The sequence below is a fragment of the Rhineura floridana genome, chromosome 12 (assembly GCF_030035675.1).
Source record: "Rhineura floridana isolate rRhiFlo1 chromosome 12, rRhiFlo1.hap2, whole genome shotgun sequence".
In the NCBI taxonomy this organism is placed as follows: Eukaryota; Metazoa; Chordata; class Lepidosauria; order Squamata; family Rhineuridae; genus Rhineura; species Rhineura floridana.
This window is the reverse complement of record NC_084491.1, coordinates 25,620,427-25,634,714: the sequence shown is the minus strand read 5'-3', so window position 1 is coordinate 25,634,714 and position 14,288 is coordinate 25,620,427. Positions and strand designations below refer to the sequence as shown.

Below are 14,288 nucleotides of genomic sequence, written 5' to 3'. Positions count from 1 at the left end.
CCTTCTTTGAAGATAAGGAGGGCTAGACAGCTCACACCAAGCGGTCCCTGATCTGCGATACCCAAACTCCTCTAACTTTGATCTCAAGAAGCAGATAAGAGATAGCAGATAAGGCTCAGCTGCATCTTCTTGACATTAGCAATTTGCAGCTGTCTGGCACTAAAACACTTGGGTTTCCCCTGCACAGAGTATCCCGGAGGTCTTTCAACAAATCCCCCAGAATTCCCTCTGGTTGAGCCATTTTAGCTTGACCAAACTGAGCCCAACCTTAGCTATTCTTGACAGGGTATCTTGTCCCCATACCAATTGTTGGATTAAAGTTTGGTGTTTGGGTCTGGCATCCTAAGGCAAGGTGCTGTGTAAGGTTCTAGGAAGAAGTGTGGTAGTAGTGTGATCAGGTCTCTAGGTGTGTTCTGGAGACAGGCTCTTCATACAAAAATTCTCCCTTTTGTTCGCTTTGCCAGCGTTTCCCCTAATAATAATAATAGTATTACTGTTATTTTACTGTTGTTGTTATTAGAACTTATCATTTGCCTCTTTTACAAAAAGTAACCCAAAGCAACTTACAGAAAATTGTACAAAGATTATTTATTGGATTTAAATTAAAACCAAAACAAAATGAGAATATTAAATCACATCCAGACATATAAAAGACAGCTTTGACACATACCACCCACTTAAAAACGGCCACAAATATCTAAAAATCTCCAAGTTAAGGGCCAAAACCCTGAGTAAAAAGAAATGTTTTCTCCCGGTGGCTAAAACCAGATAGTGATGGCACCAACTGTGCCTCTCTTGGGAGAACATTCCATAAGTGGGGAGCCACCACTGAAAAGGCCTGTTCTTGTGTTGCCACATCTCCTTTGGAGGGGGCACACGGAGAAGGGCCTCAGATGCTGAACACAGGGTCTGGATTGGCTCATGTAGAGAGAAGCAGTCCTTGAGGTATTTGGGTCCTAAGCCACAGAAGGCTTTATAGGTAAAAACCAACACTTCGAATTGAGCACAGAAAATTAGGGACACAGGAAGAGGGCATGTGGTTATATATAATCTGAGCTGTGATTTTTCCCTGTAGGTTTTTTGTGGTGGTGGTATGCTGTGTTTGGGTGTTGAGTTACACAGTATCCTATTCTCTGTCACTGAGATTTTTTTAATCCTCCCGTTGAAATCAGTAGGACAGAAATTTCTTGCACTAGTTCTGGGGCTGATGTAAAGTTGCACCATCAAGGAAGATGTGGTAGTGAATTGAAGAAGTATAGGATTTGGCGTATGTGTGTTTCTCCCTTTTACCACACACATCTTGCCTGTGACACTGTCGCATTTCAGTGGTTCCCCTAGTTTATCTTTGTCAGTGGAACGGTTCTGTTTTCGACAAATCCTATAGTCCTTTGTATAGGACTGTGTCCTAAAACAGGATCAGAAGAGCTTGGGGGGGATCATTATTTCCGAGGACAGATGCTTTCCAATGTGCCATGCTACCTAAAATTATACTTTGATGACTGTGTATAAAAACATAATCATATTGTCTCAATTTGGTCATCATTATTAAGGAAAGTTAGCCACAGGTTTGAGGAACCTGTTGCCCTCCAGATGCTGTTGGACTGCAACTTCTGTCACCTCTGACCATTGCCCATGCTGGCTTGGACTGATGGTAGGTACAATCCAACAAGAACTAGAGGGCCATGGATTCCCTATCCCTGAATTGTGCAACCAGAATCTTTTTTAAAAAAATGTGTTTTTTAGACATGATGTCTGAACTGGCAAGGCATAGTTAAGGGAGTGGAGCACATAGGAAGAGCAGCATTTAAAACCATAGTTCGTTTGTTAAAAAAAAAATGTATTGTGTCTTTCTGTACTAACTGACTGAGACAACTAACAGCTAGAAAATTGCAGCATGACAATAAAAACATTAAGAGAATATATCTTAAAATTATTACTGTGAAGGCAATAATGGACTGAATCAAATGGTTCCTTTAAGGGCTGTTCAGTGAATGGTAGCAAAAAGATGAATATATGTTACCGTTTTGTGTGTTGTATTCATGTGAGTCCTTTCCTAGGCAAGTTACGGAGCCCCTTTCTCCGGGAGAACAGTCAAGCAGAGGCTCCTGTATCCCCTGTCCATCCTGCTGTACAAGATGTTCACCCTCCTCCTGTTGTTCGTTCGTCTGTACACGACACACCTCCAGTCTCTCCTGTTCCTGCACTTGGTAACACTGTTATAAGAGATTATGATTTCAAGTCCTAGATTATGGCAGGTTTTTAATAATAACTGAACATGTTTATGCAGTAGCCCAGAATCTATTAAACCATTTTATTGTTGTCCCAGCGATAGAGAAGGACGTAGTCTTTGTCCTAAAGGAGTCCATTAACCAACACAAATATGTCTCTCCAGCCTGATTTACAGTCTAGTTTGGAAGTAGGTGTATATTTCCATAAAATAAAGTATTTCCCCCAAAATGTTCCTTGGGCTGCCTATCCCAGGGTCCCAGGCTATGGTCTGAAGGCACATGAGGCCACCACCTTGCTGAAGCTAAGCTGGTCTGGGTCTGGTCAGTGCCTGGATGGGAGGCCACCTTGGAACCACATACATGCGGCCTTGGATTCCTTGATGAAAGAATGGTAGGATATAAATTTGAGAATAAAATAAAATATCTGAACAATTTTTTTATAGTGTAAGGGTTGCCAACTTTCTCTTGCTATAGCGCATAACAGCTACTTAAAGTATAATATGAGTTTCCTTTCTAGCTGCTTTTACCTATGGAGGACAACATTTTGCTCAGGGCAGTTCAGTTTCCTTCTGCTTACACAGCAACGTGCTGTCCTCTCAGTCAGATTTCATAAATTTCTCCCACAGGTGTGTATGTACAGTAAGCCATGCATAGGTATCTATTAATGACTACCTGCCCCAATTCTGTCTCCCCATCTTCATGTTCTGCTTTCAGAAGATATATTATCAAGGCTGTTTGTATATCTTGGTCCCCAGTAGTTGGATTTTGAGTTTTGGTATTAGTGTGGGCTCCTGTCTTGTCATTATTGCTTAGAAAGAAAGTCCTCACTGGTCTTTCGACTGTTCTTTTGTCACCAGCTGTTCTGATATTATAAGAAGTCTGGTGAGCCCAAATTTGGTATAACGTCTCCATCCTTTTTATTTGCTCAGAATCATTTTTCCTCTATCTGGAGAGACTGAAGTTTGACTTCTCTGTACTTTGTTTCTGTCTGTACTGTAGATTATTGTTTGGGTGGTGTGTGTGTGTGTGCGCTGCTTGCATCAATGTGTCTTAGATCACTATCTGTAGATCTTTATCATTTGCTTTAGGGGGAAGTCAACAGCTTTTGTATCTGGGAAGCTTAAAAAAAAGCTGATTATATCTCAGTTGTTTAAGGGAACAACCAGTATTTGTAAGAGTTTTAATGGGTGGCCAGAGGAGACAGACTGGAAAGCAAGTAAAAACTGCTTGCCTAATCAGTAAGGGAGAGATATAACTGGTTAGGCTGCTGCACTAACATATCTGAGAAAACTCATACACTCAATTACGGATTATATGAGAGGCACTGTAAATTACAATGAAATTACGCTGATGATCATTGCATTTTAGGACTGATGAGGCTGTTTCATTCTCAATCTTCTTATGTTTCAGTATAAGGCTCTGCACGCACTTACTTAAAGAACCAGATTTACCACGTAGTGGCATAACAATTATATATATATATATATATATATAAAATAGAATACCTCCACGATATACACATTTTTGCAAAGTATAATTGATCTCATCTACCTTTTAGTTACAAAATATTTAAAATGAATAAGTGCTATGCAATTTTTTAAAAGACGGTTTCCTGACCACAGACTATTTTAGTTAGTCAGAGGTAGGACAAATGACAGGAAAAGATCACAGCGTGGGTCAGATTGATAGGATGAAGTGTGGCTAAGGTGAATCTGTATATCAATGGGCTGATAAGCTTTATACAATATATGGGGGTAATAATAATAATAATAATAAATTTAATTTCTGTGTCGCCTATCTGGCCAATGGCCACTCTAGGCGACGTACAAGGCAGTTAAAACACAATATGATAAAATACAATGGTACAATATAAAAACAGTATAAAACAATACAGCAGCAGACAATAACATTAAAACAGGGTAGGAGGCATTTCAATCTCAGTAATTAACCCTCCCCGGAAATCCCAAAGGCCTGTTGAAAGAGCCAGGTCTTTAAAGCTTTACGAAATGTATTTAGGGAAGAGGCGTGCCGGAGATCTTGTGGGAGGGAGTTCCAGAGGGTGGGGGCTGCCACTGAGAATGCCCTGTCTCTAGTACCCGCCAATCTAGCTGTATTTGTCGGCGGGATTGAGAGAAGGCCCTGTGTGGCTGATCTTGTCGGGCGGCATAATTGGTGGCGTTGAAGGCGCTCCGTAAGATAAACTGGGCCGATACCGTATAGGGATTTAAAGGTTAATACCAACACCTTGAATTGGGCCCGGAAAACAACTGGAAGCCAGTGTAGATCGAACAACACTGGTGTGATGTGATCCCGGCGGCGACTGTTCATAAGTAGTCGAGCCACCGCATTTTGTATAAGTTGTAGTTTCCGGACCGTTTTCAAGGGTAACCCCACATAGAGCGCATTACAGTAATCCAAACGAGAGGTGACCAGGGCGTGTACTACCAGTGGGAGCTGATGAACAGGAAGGTAGGGTTGCAGCCTTCGTATGAGGTGTAGTTGATACCAGGCTGCCTGGCTCACTGCCGAAATCTGAGCCTCCATGGACAGCCTGGAATCAAGCACAACCCCAAGGCTGCGGACCTGGTCCTTCAGGGGTAAAGTCACCCCATTGAACTTCAAGTCAACATCTCCCAACCTTCTTTTGTCCCCCACAAGCAGCACCTCGGTCTTATCGGGGTTCAGTTTCAGCTTGTTCCTTCCCATCCATCCACTCACGGATTCCAGGCACTTGGACAAGGTCTCCACAGCCAACTCTGGTGAAGATTTAAACGAGAGATAGAGCTGAGTGTCATCCGCATATTGGTGACACTGCAGCCCAAATCTCCTAATGATTGTCCCTAGCGGCTTCATATAAATGTTAAATAGCATGGGAGAGAGGATAGAGCCCTGTGGCACACCACAATTGAGAGGCCAAGGGTCTGAAACCTCCTCCCCCAATGCTACCTGTTGAAACCTATCGGAGAGGAAGGAATGGAACCACTGCAATACAGTACCTCCAATTCCCAATCCCTCCAGGTGATGTAAAAGGATACTGTGGTCGACAGTATCAAAAGCCGCTGAGAGATCGAGGAGGACAAGAAAGGAGAATTCTCCCCTATCTAATGCCCTCCTCAAATCATCTACCAGAGCGACCAAGGCTGTTTCAGTTCCATGACCAGTCCTGAAACCCGATTGGTATGGATCCAAGTAATCTGTTTCATCCAAGTGTGCTGACAACTGGTTGGCCACCACTCGCTCAATGACCTTGCCCAAAAATGGTAGATTCGAAATTGGGCGGAAGTTATTAAAAACTTGGGGATCCAAGGAGGACTTCTTCAGAATGGGCTTTACAGTTGCCTCCTTGAAGGCTGATGGCATCACACCCTCTTTCAAGGATGCGTTTACCACCGCTTTGATCCCCTCGCCCAATTTCTGTCTGCAGCTCATAAGGAGCCACGATGGGCAAGAATCAGTTAGACAAGTGGTAGGCTTCACAGTTGCAAGCACCTTGTCCACATCCTCAGAAGGGAGAAGTTGAAACCGATCCCAACTCACCGGCATGCAACTGGCCAACTCTGGTTCATCCACTGTATCCACGGCGCACGGAATCGATGGGGTAAGGCTAAGATGCCATGACACCATCCTTTAATGGAGCCTGACCATTCCATCTGAGTAGGGTTTCTGCCAAGATGTTCATTAACATCAGTTTTCACACTTCTGCCTTCCTCTTGCCAGCTGTGTTGAGATTGTGTGTGGTATATGATGCCCCTGGCTCTTCTGAACGAAGACAAGTTTAGAAAAAGCATCAGATAGCACTGCTTAGATGAAATTAATAGATCTGGTGGTTGAAATAGAAAATTGTGTTCTCCTTCCAGGTGATTCTATCAAGCAGAACAACTACACATCAGGCACCCCTGTCTACCAACCAGAGGTGGAACATGAAGCTGTGTATGAAGAACCCCCTAATGAGCGAGTTATCTATGATGAGCCCCCTGAGGTTAGTATCCTCGCATGTGACTCATGCTGTGTAAACCAAGGGGTATGTGTGTAGGCTTGAGTCATACGCCCTTACCACAGTTCCCTTTAAGATGTTTTGGAAAATTCAGAGCATGAATGATGGAACTTGGATTTGAAACATTTTTAAGTGAAATAATTTGCTGCCTTGTTTACACTAATCTACTTCAGGCATGAAAGCCATTGCTTATGTAGACAAAATGGAACCACCCGGGTGCAAGAGGGAGATAACAGGAGTCTTGGGAGAACCCTGAGGTTTGCAGAAACCTCACAAACAGCTCAGTGAGACTGAGCGTACTTACTGGTCACAGAGTTCTGGCTGAGCACTTGAGTGTCTGTGTATGTGTGTAACAAAAAACAGGAGAGAGAATGGAATGGAGTATCATGGAAGAGGGCATGGGAGACTGACGAGAGCACTGAATGGGTACACTTCACACTGCAGCATTTTGTTGCAGATGCCACTTGTTTAGAGTAACATTGTGGCTAAAACACTTCAGGAATTTCTCACCTGTATAAAGTGGGTATCAAATCATTGTGGCTTAGTGCTTAAAGTGACTGACTAAGGCAAGGATATGGAGGGGACCTCGATTCAAATCTGCACTTGGCCATGAAGGTTGCTGGGTGACTTTGGGCAGTTCCTGTCTTTAAGGTTGCCGTATCCTATGTTTTGAGGATAACATTTGGACCAGTGGGGCAGGGGGAGGCAAGAGAGACAGAATAATCATTTATGCCACACTCAGATCCTTGGAGGAAGGGTGGGATGATTGAGCTATCAAAGAACATGGCACATATATCTCTCAGAAAAGATAGGGGTCCCATCAGAAAAGTGCAGGAGTTGCCAATGTTGTGTGCTCCAGATGCTTCGGGCTACAAAACTCATCAACTTCAGCCAGAATTGCTAATGGTCAGGGATGATGAGAGCTGAAGTCCTCAACATCTGGAGGGCACCACACTGGCTACCCTTGAGATAGTTCTTTAGCTCAAACCCTCAGAAGAAACAGACTGAAAGAGATTTGGTTTATCCTTTCGTTCAAAATGTCAGCAATGGTGTCTCTAAAAACACTCATCACACGTTCATCAGTACTTCTGTAATTGGAATAGCCCTTATACCAGTTCTGTTTTGTATCATCTTCTCAGAGATTGTTTCTTTTTGAGTAAAACGTATGTTACCAGTATCTTAATTGAAGATTGTCATTATGGCTTGGGTTTTTTTTTTTGTATTTGTTCATATTAACTAAGATGTAATTGTCTTAATATTTATTAGCCAACCTCCTGAGATAATCATGGTTAACTCTTAATAAACTCAATAGTAGGAAGAAGTCTGTTACGTTGTATCAGAGCCATCCCATCTGCTGTACTAGCAAAATTTCCTCTTGTGTGTTCTTAGATATTCTGATTACTTCTACATAGAAGATTTGGAGCCCTTCTGTGGGCTTGGCTACAAACCCTTCTATGTAGTGGTTTATGTTCGTTCTATTATTTTAGATGGTTTCCATCTAAAAGGCATTCGTTGAGAGAAACGAATGAGAGGTGTGCATCTTCTCTAAGAAAAAATGTAAGATATTAGAAACAGAGGGTAGGCTTGACTTAATTTTTAAGGAAGAAAGCTCCTTTCCCCACAGCCCCTTGGGGTCCATTCCCCAAAGGGATCTAGAGCAGTGCTCTTCAACCTGGGGTCCCCAGATGTTGGACCACAATTCTCATAATCCCTAGCTAGCTTAGTCAGTGATCTGGGATGATGGAAGCTTTAGCCCAGCCACATCTGGGTGAAAAGGAACTTTTCCTCCTGGCACCTAAAAGCAGATAGGGATGGCACCAACTGTGCCTCCCTTGGGAGAGCATGTTTTGTTTGTGTTTCTTTTTGCTTTGTCTTGTTTGTTGGATTTTTATCTGCAAGTTGTTTAAACAAAGGACCTTGGTAGCTATCAAGGCTGTTTGACATATCCTGCTTCATCCCGTTCACTCTTCATTTGCAGGAACAGCCTGAGGACACTAAATATGATTATGCTGATAACTACCAACAAAATCCTAATTTGGAGGGGAAAGGCTTATGTGCTCGAGCGCTCTATGATTATCAAGCTGGTATGTTCCGTATGGTTTGTTTTCTCTGTTAACCCAAATGTTTGCCTCCAAGGATAGTCTAGTAAGGAGCTGTTTCGTTCCAACCCCTGGTACATTTATTGGAGTAATGGGGATATATTTTTATCACAGTTTGAGAATGTGCCCCATACAGCGTAGCTTAGGTCCTCTGCACTAATTTACTAGTTAAAGGATGGATGGGACAATAGGGTATTGTGGGTGGCTGAGAATGAGGAACTAAAAAGGATAGTACGTAAGAAACAATGGGTTGTGGCCAACATTAGTCATACTCAGAGTAGACCCATTAAAAATAATGGACATGACTGAGTTAGATCCATTAATTTCAATGGATTTACTCTGAGTAGAACTTTGTTGCATACATCCCCTTTATTCCGCCTATCAGAAGCCCTACTCAACACCCCTCCTTCCTGCAGTTGTTAACATCTGTTGTCTTCACCTTTTTATTTGCAGCAATGAGAGCTAGAAACCATTTTTTAAAAATGCAGGAGAGATTCTTAGGAAACTGACATGTGAACTGATTCTATGGTGGAATTATTCCTTTATATAGTGCACGGTGGCAGCCACATGAATCATAACTGGGGACAACAGTTTTTAATTGCTGCACGAAGCAAGTTTGTGGGGCATCCTCAAAGAACACCTCTGTGTGAGCATTTGCTGTTTGAACTTGATTCATGGATGGTATTTGCAGCTGATCTTAAAGCTGATGGCAGCATATAGGAGGGAAAGTCCTAGGTTTGTTGAGATGAAGCTTTTTTAAAACACTTCATAAATTAATACTAGCACTGAAAGGTAACATAGACATTAGTGCACTGATGTAATGTTTCTGGCTGTCCACTTTTGCCCAGGGGTTGGGTTGCTGTGTAATGCAACGATACGACTGGAGCTCCTTGACAGTTATCAAGGGCAGCCCCATACAGAATGTACTGCAGCAGTTGAGCCACAGCATTGCATTAGATTAGATTAGATTAGATTAGATTAGATTAGATTAGATTAGATTAGATTAGATTAGATTAGATTAGATTAGATTAGATTAGATTAGACTCGTTAGTCACTTGTTACATAAACCCATAAAAGCAGAACAAACACTCCCCATAACAGCCACAGGATGCTTGGCAGAACTCTAATAACAGAAAAAATCATCTCAGTCTGTCAAATGCCTGGGAAAGATAAGTCTTTACCTGGTGCCAAAAAGATGTTGACAAAAGTACCAGGTGGATCTTGCTGGGGAAAGCATTCCACAAGTAGGGAGCAACAACTAAAAAGGCCCTTTCCCTTGTCACCACCTTCTCAGCCTCCCTTACAAAGAATGTTGCCTGACTGAAATTTCAAAGAGCTGCAGGGCTTCATAGCAAATGGAGCCTTCAGGAAAAGGCTTTCATTGGGATCTAAATTTCGAGCAAAACCTAGTAAAAACATCAACCATCTTTCTAAAGAATAATAGATTTTCATTGCATCTCCCCGTTTCAGGATATAGATGGGCCAAGAGACCATAGCTTTGTGGTTAAAGCACATGCTCTGCATACAGAAGATTCTAGATTCGGTCCTTAGCATCTCCATTAAAGAAGGATCAGGTTTCAGGTGGTATGAATGCCTGAGACCCTGGATACAGTAGGGACCCACTCATACAGCAGGTTACGTTCCGGACCCCCTCTGTAAAGCAAAAACCGCTATAAAGCTGAATGCATTGAAGATAATGGTGCGTGTTGCGCGAAAATGACGCAAAAATGGCGCGCAACGAGCAAAAACCGCCGTAAAAGCGGAACAAGCGCCGTAGGAGCGGAGCCTTTCTGCAGTTGACATCCGCTGTATTAGCGGAACGCTGTAAAGCGAAGCACTGTAAAGCGGGGCCCTACTGTAGTTGCTGCCAATCAGCATAGACAATACTTGGCTACGTGGACAAGTAGTCTGACAGGGTATAAGGCAGCTTTCTATTTCGGTGGGCTAATTTTGGTGTCATCTATTTTTTTTTCACTATAGTCTCTGCAAACATTGATGTACATTAAAGTTACAAAGCAAGGTGGTATAACCAGGATCTCCTAGCAGTTAAGGCATAACTAAACTGTGTATAAGCAGTGTGAGTATGCACTCTCGCTGAGCTGTATGCTTTTTTAAATAGGTTTTTTGTTGAATTTTAACTGTTCCCACCTTTCAGCTGATGACACGGAGATCTCTTTTGACCCTGAGAACATTATCACCAGCATTGAGATGATTGATGAGGGCTGGTGGCGTGGTTATGGTCCCGATGGCCACTTTGGGATGTTCCCTGCCAACTACGTGGAACTCATTGAATAATTGGCCTATGCCAGAAGAAGAATACAAGCAATACCTGAAAGAACAACTCTATCAAATCCAATTCTTCAAAGTGGAATTATATGGCTTTTTAAGAGTGAATTGCCATTGTGCTGTGCCCCTGTTGCTGAGGCAGGATCTGCCCCTGCCCAGTAAAGCAGAACTTTCCCTTTGCCTTTTTGTTTTCCTTATCTGGCATTTTCAGGTGAAGGTAGGAAGTCAGTGTTGGCATTGAGATGGTAAAATAGCCCTTCAGGGTTAAAGGCCAAGCACATCCTCTTCAAACACACAAAGAGACCCTGTGGAGTATTGAGAACATAGGAAGAGCTTACCAGGAACAGGGTTCTTCATGCAAACTGCTTTTCTCATTCCATGTGTTGCAACTTTCCAAGATTGCATAAGGAGGTATCTTGAGAAACATCTACTACATTACTTAGTGTAACTTTGCACTGAGGTTTAGGCCTGCAGTCCACAGCCCAGTTATTCCCGAGCACTGCTTTGGGGGAAATGAATTGCAAGTTGCAGATTTTTCTTTCTTTCTTTCTTTCTTTCTTTCTTTCTTTCTTTCTTTCTTTCTTTCTTTCTTTCTTTCTTTCTTTCTTTCTTTCTTTCTTTCTTTTTCTTTCTTTCTTTCGAGATACCAATGTGCTAGGAACTGCTTCAGGGCAAGCCCTGTTGAAATGAATGGACTTGTGCAATAATTCCACAGTGGTCTTGTGCAACTCCCCTTCCATTTCAGTGGAGTCATTCTTGAATGGGAGATTGGGCCCTCCAACTACTCCACTCTTTATGTAAGGACCAAACTGCCTGGCTCTTAAATTCTTGGTATTTGTGGAAAATTTCCCCTTGCTTTAAAAGTAAAAGCCTGTCATGGTAGTTTCTTGAGACATTGCTTCAGAGATGAACACCATTATGGCAGGTAATAAACAAATGCCTGAAGGCAATGCTAGTTTTGAAATTGAGTGCACACAGCTTTAAATATAATGTTGGGTGTGGTTTGGTTAACATGCGAGGAACTTGATCTCTGCATTAGTTTTTATGGATTTTTAAAGCCTTGTATTGCATTTAGATAGGATTTCAATTAATTCTCCCTTTCCCTTTAGTAGTTCAACGAAACAGAGTACAAAGAAACCTCAGGCAGCTGAGCACTCAGGAATGGTCCATATTTATGCTCTGGTAATTGTATGTCACTATGCATCTCTCTGATTGACATCAGTTAATAGTATTAACCTAGTAAAGTCATTTGTGGCTCATACCTGGATTCAAATGCTGCATTTTAAGTGACTTCTGTCAAACTCTCACAGAGCACCACCTCTTCATGATGTACTAGCCACAGGTGCATTATAAAAACATTTAATTAGCCATTTTTGGGTTTTTTTCTTTGTCTTGCTCAAGGCAGCTTGGATGGGATTCTCAAATGCATCCAGTGCAGATATCTGACGTGGAGGTTGGGTTGTATAGAGGGTAATCTGTTTGCTTGGAGGCAAAAGAAATGGCCTTGCAAGGTTCCAAGTTCACTCTCCTGGTTTTATGCATGCTGTGTTGGTGATCATGGAAACAAGAGATCCTAATGCACTTCTTTATCAATCTCTTCCAACTATTTTTCCTTGAATGGCATTCTAGAAAGTGACGATTTTTAAAAATAGGAAGCAGCTTCCAGAAATTGGCTGTTTCATTTCCACATGCTCCTCCATTCCCAGTCTGCAGAAGCTAACCTTAACTACTCGTTCCATTTTTGTGTAGAGTTTCTGTTTTATCTCCCATTTCAAAGGTAGCCAAAGTGGTGATCTTCAGATGTTGACTCCAACTCCCAACAGTCCAGCCAGCACGGCCAGTGGTCAGGAATTATGGGAATTGTAGTCCAACAACACTTGCAGGGCCCCTCATTAGCTACCCAGTGCCCTTCTTCCATCCTGCTACTTTTGAAATATAGTGGAAAACTTTTTCAAAAGCACTCCCCATGGTAACTCTCCCTATAAGATTAAAAATGAATAGGGGACCTCTTTCGCATTGACAGCTTTGGAAACTACTTTCAACGGACTGTACTTTTTTTTTTTTTTTAATTCCATCTTTACTTTCAGGAACTATAAAGGATTTTTCCTGTTGGGATGTCTGCAGCAGGCAGCAGTGGCTACACAGAAATTATTTTGAGTTAATGTTTGTTAGAATTGCCAACCAACCTGCAGGATCATTGCTGTTTCAGTTGTTGCTGTTCACTGCATCTCACGTTTTTGTTCAAATCCTCCTTTTTGCCAGCTTTCCGCCATGCACGAAGATTTGGGAGTAGGGAAAAGGCTTGTGACTTGTATCAGGATGATCTGAATAATTAAAAAAATTGAAATGATTAAAATAACTCCAGTCAATTGTGTTTTTTTTAAAGAGATTCACTTCACCGCATTCTAAGTCAAAAAAGGATATTTGGTCAGCTATACAAGACCCACCTCAATATCACTTGTATCTAATGTTAATATATGCACCAGGGTGTGTGTGTGCGTACACCTAATTGGCTTTCTGGAGACTAGTATTGGTTTCCATTAAGAGTCCTGACTCTGTCAGTGTTTTATCTCTCCGTGCTCAAGTGCTTCTCTGAACAGGATTTTCCTGTTTTCCTGCTACAAAATCAAACAGGCACATCACAAACAATGAGGTTACCTTGTCTGAAGACAAATTGAACCACTGAATTTCCCCACTCATGCATCCTAAGAACAGGATTTGTAAGCTTTCTCCTTGTGATGAGGTTCATATGGAATGCTGTCTTGTGAATGAGTCTGCCATGCCTTCAACTTGTAGCAAATAGCATCATCACAAATTAAGTTTGCTTGCATTTGGATCAGTTTTTCTCTCTAAAAACAAAACAAATTAACTTAGTGTATGATAAGGCGGTCTCTGATCCAGATGCACCTTGGATATACTTTCAATTCTAACAGCCAGGTTAGTTGGAAAATCACTTCTCTAGACTAGAGCAGCTTTCCCCAACCTCCATAGATTTTGGATTACAACTCCCATCATCCCTGACCATTAACTTTGCATGCTGGGGCTAATAGAAACGTGGAGGATACCAGGTTGGGGAAAGCTGGCCTCGAAGAAATCCTCATGAGGTGCTATCTACTCATATGGACATTCTTTGCCCCCAAAGACTGCCTGGGCTTTCTCCCATACCGTAACATAGATCGGGGGATGCTGTTTGCTTTCTGCCATGTTGGCATGTAAGACTTTTTGCTGATAGCCAGACTGCCAAGATTTTTCAATTGCTGAGACAGTGAAACAGTTGATTACAAAAAAGGATGTATGGGGTGGCAGCAGCTGTGATGCAGGATTGAGTTAACTGGGTCAGGCAGACATAACGAGAACAGCAAGAGAGACAGAGATGGATAATCAGATTGCAGGCTAGACCTCAATTTCATTTCCATCCCACCCCACTCCTTGTCTCCCCTGGGACGCTCTGCCACCAGCAGACAAATCATTAGTCTTAAGGTTACAGTATATCACTGGCTTGGGATGCGCATCTCCACACAGTATTTTCTCCTTGCTTCTAAAGCACATTTAATGCTATTTGAAAAGATTCAGTAATGTTTCCCAGGGGGATTAATAATCTCTGCTTGCTCCAGAGTCCCTAGAGTAGAAACAGCTCAGGGGCAAGTAGCCATTACACAGCATATGTCCATGCTGAGAGCC

The 14,288-nt window shown here is 42.2% G+C and overlaps 1 protein-coding gene across 6 annotated transcripts in view; it reads left to right on the top strand.

The window, feature by feature from the left end:
- The window catches only part of DBNL (drebrin like), a 42,196-nt gene extending 29,230 nt beyond the window's left edge, over positions 1-12,966 (top strand). For 5 of the 6 annotated variants that reach the window (XM_061592500.1, XM_061592499.1, XM_061592497.1 and 2 more), the window contains 4 exons: positions 2,058-2,207; positions 6,086-6,207; positions 8,201-8,306; positions 10,477-12,966. In XM_061592500.1, coding sequence (XP_061448484.1) covers positions 2,058-2,207; positions 6,086-6,207; positions 8,201-8,306; positions 10,477-10,616 — 518 coding nt within the window. In that variant the 3' untranslated portion in view covers positions 10,617-12,966. The remainder of the gene's footprint in view (positions 1-2,057; positions 2,208-6,085; positions 6,208-8,200; positions 8,307-10,476) is intronic. The other variant, XM_061592501.1, reaches the window with a different exon arrangement.
- The last annotated feature ends 1,322 nt before the right edge of the window (positions 12,967-14,288 follow it).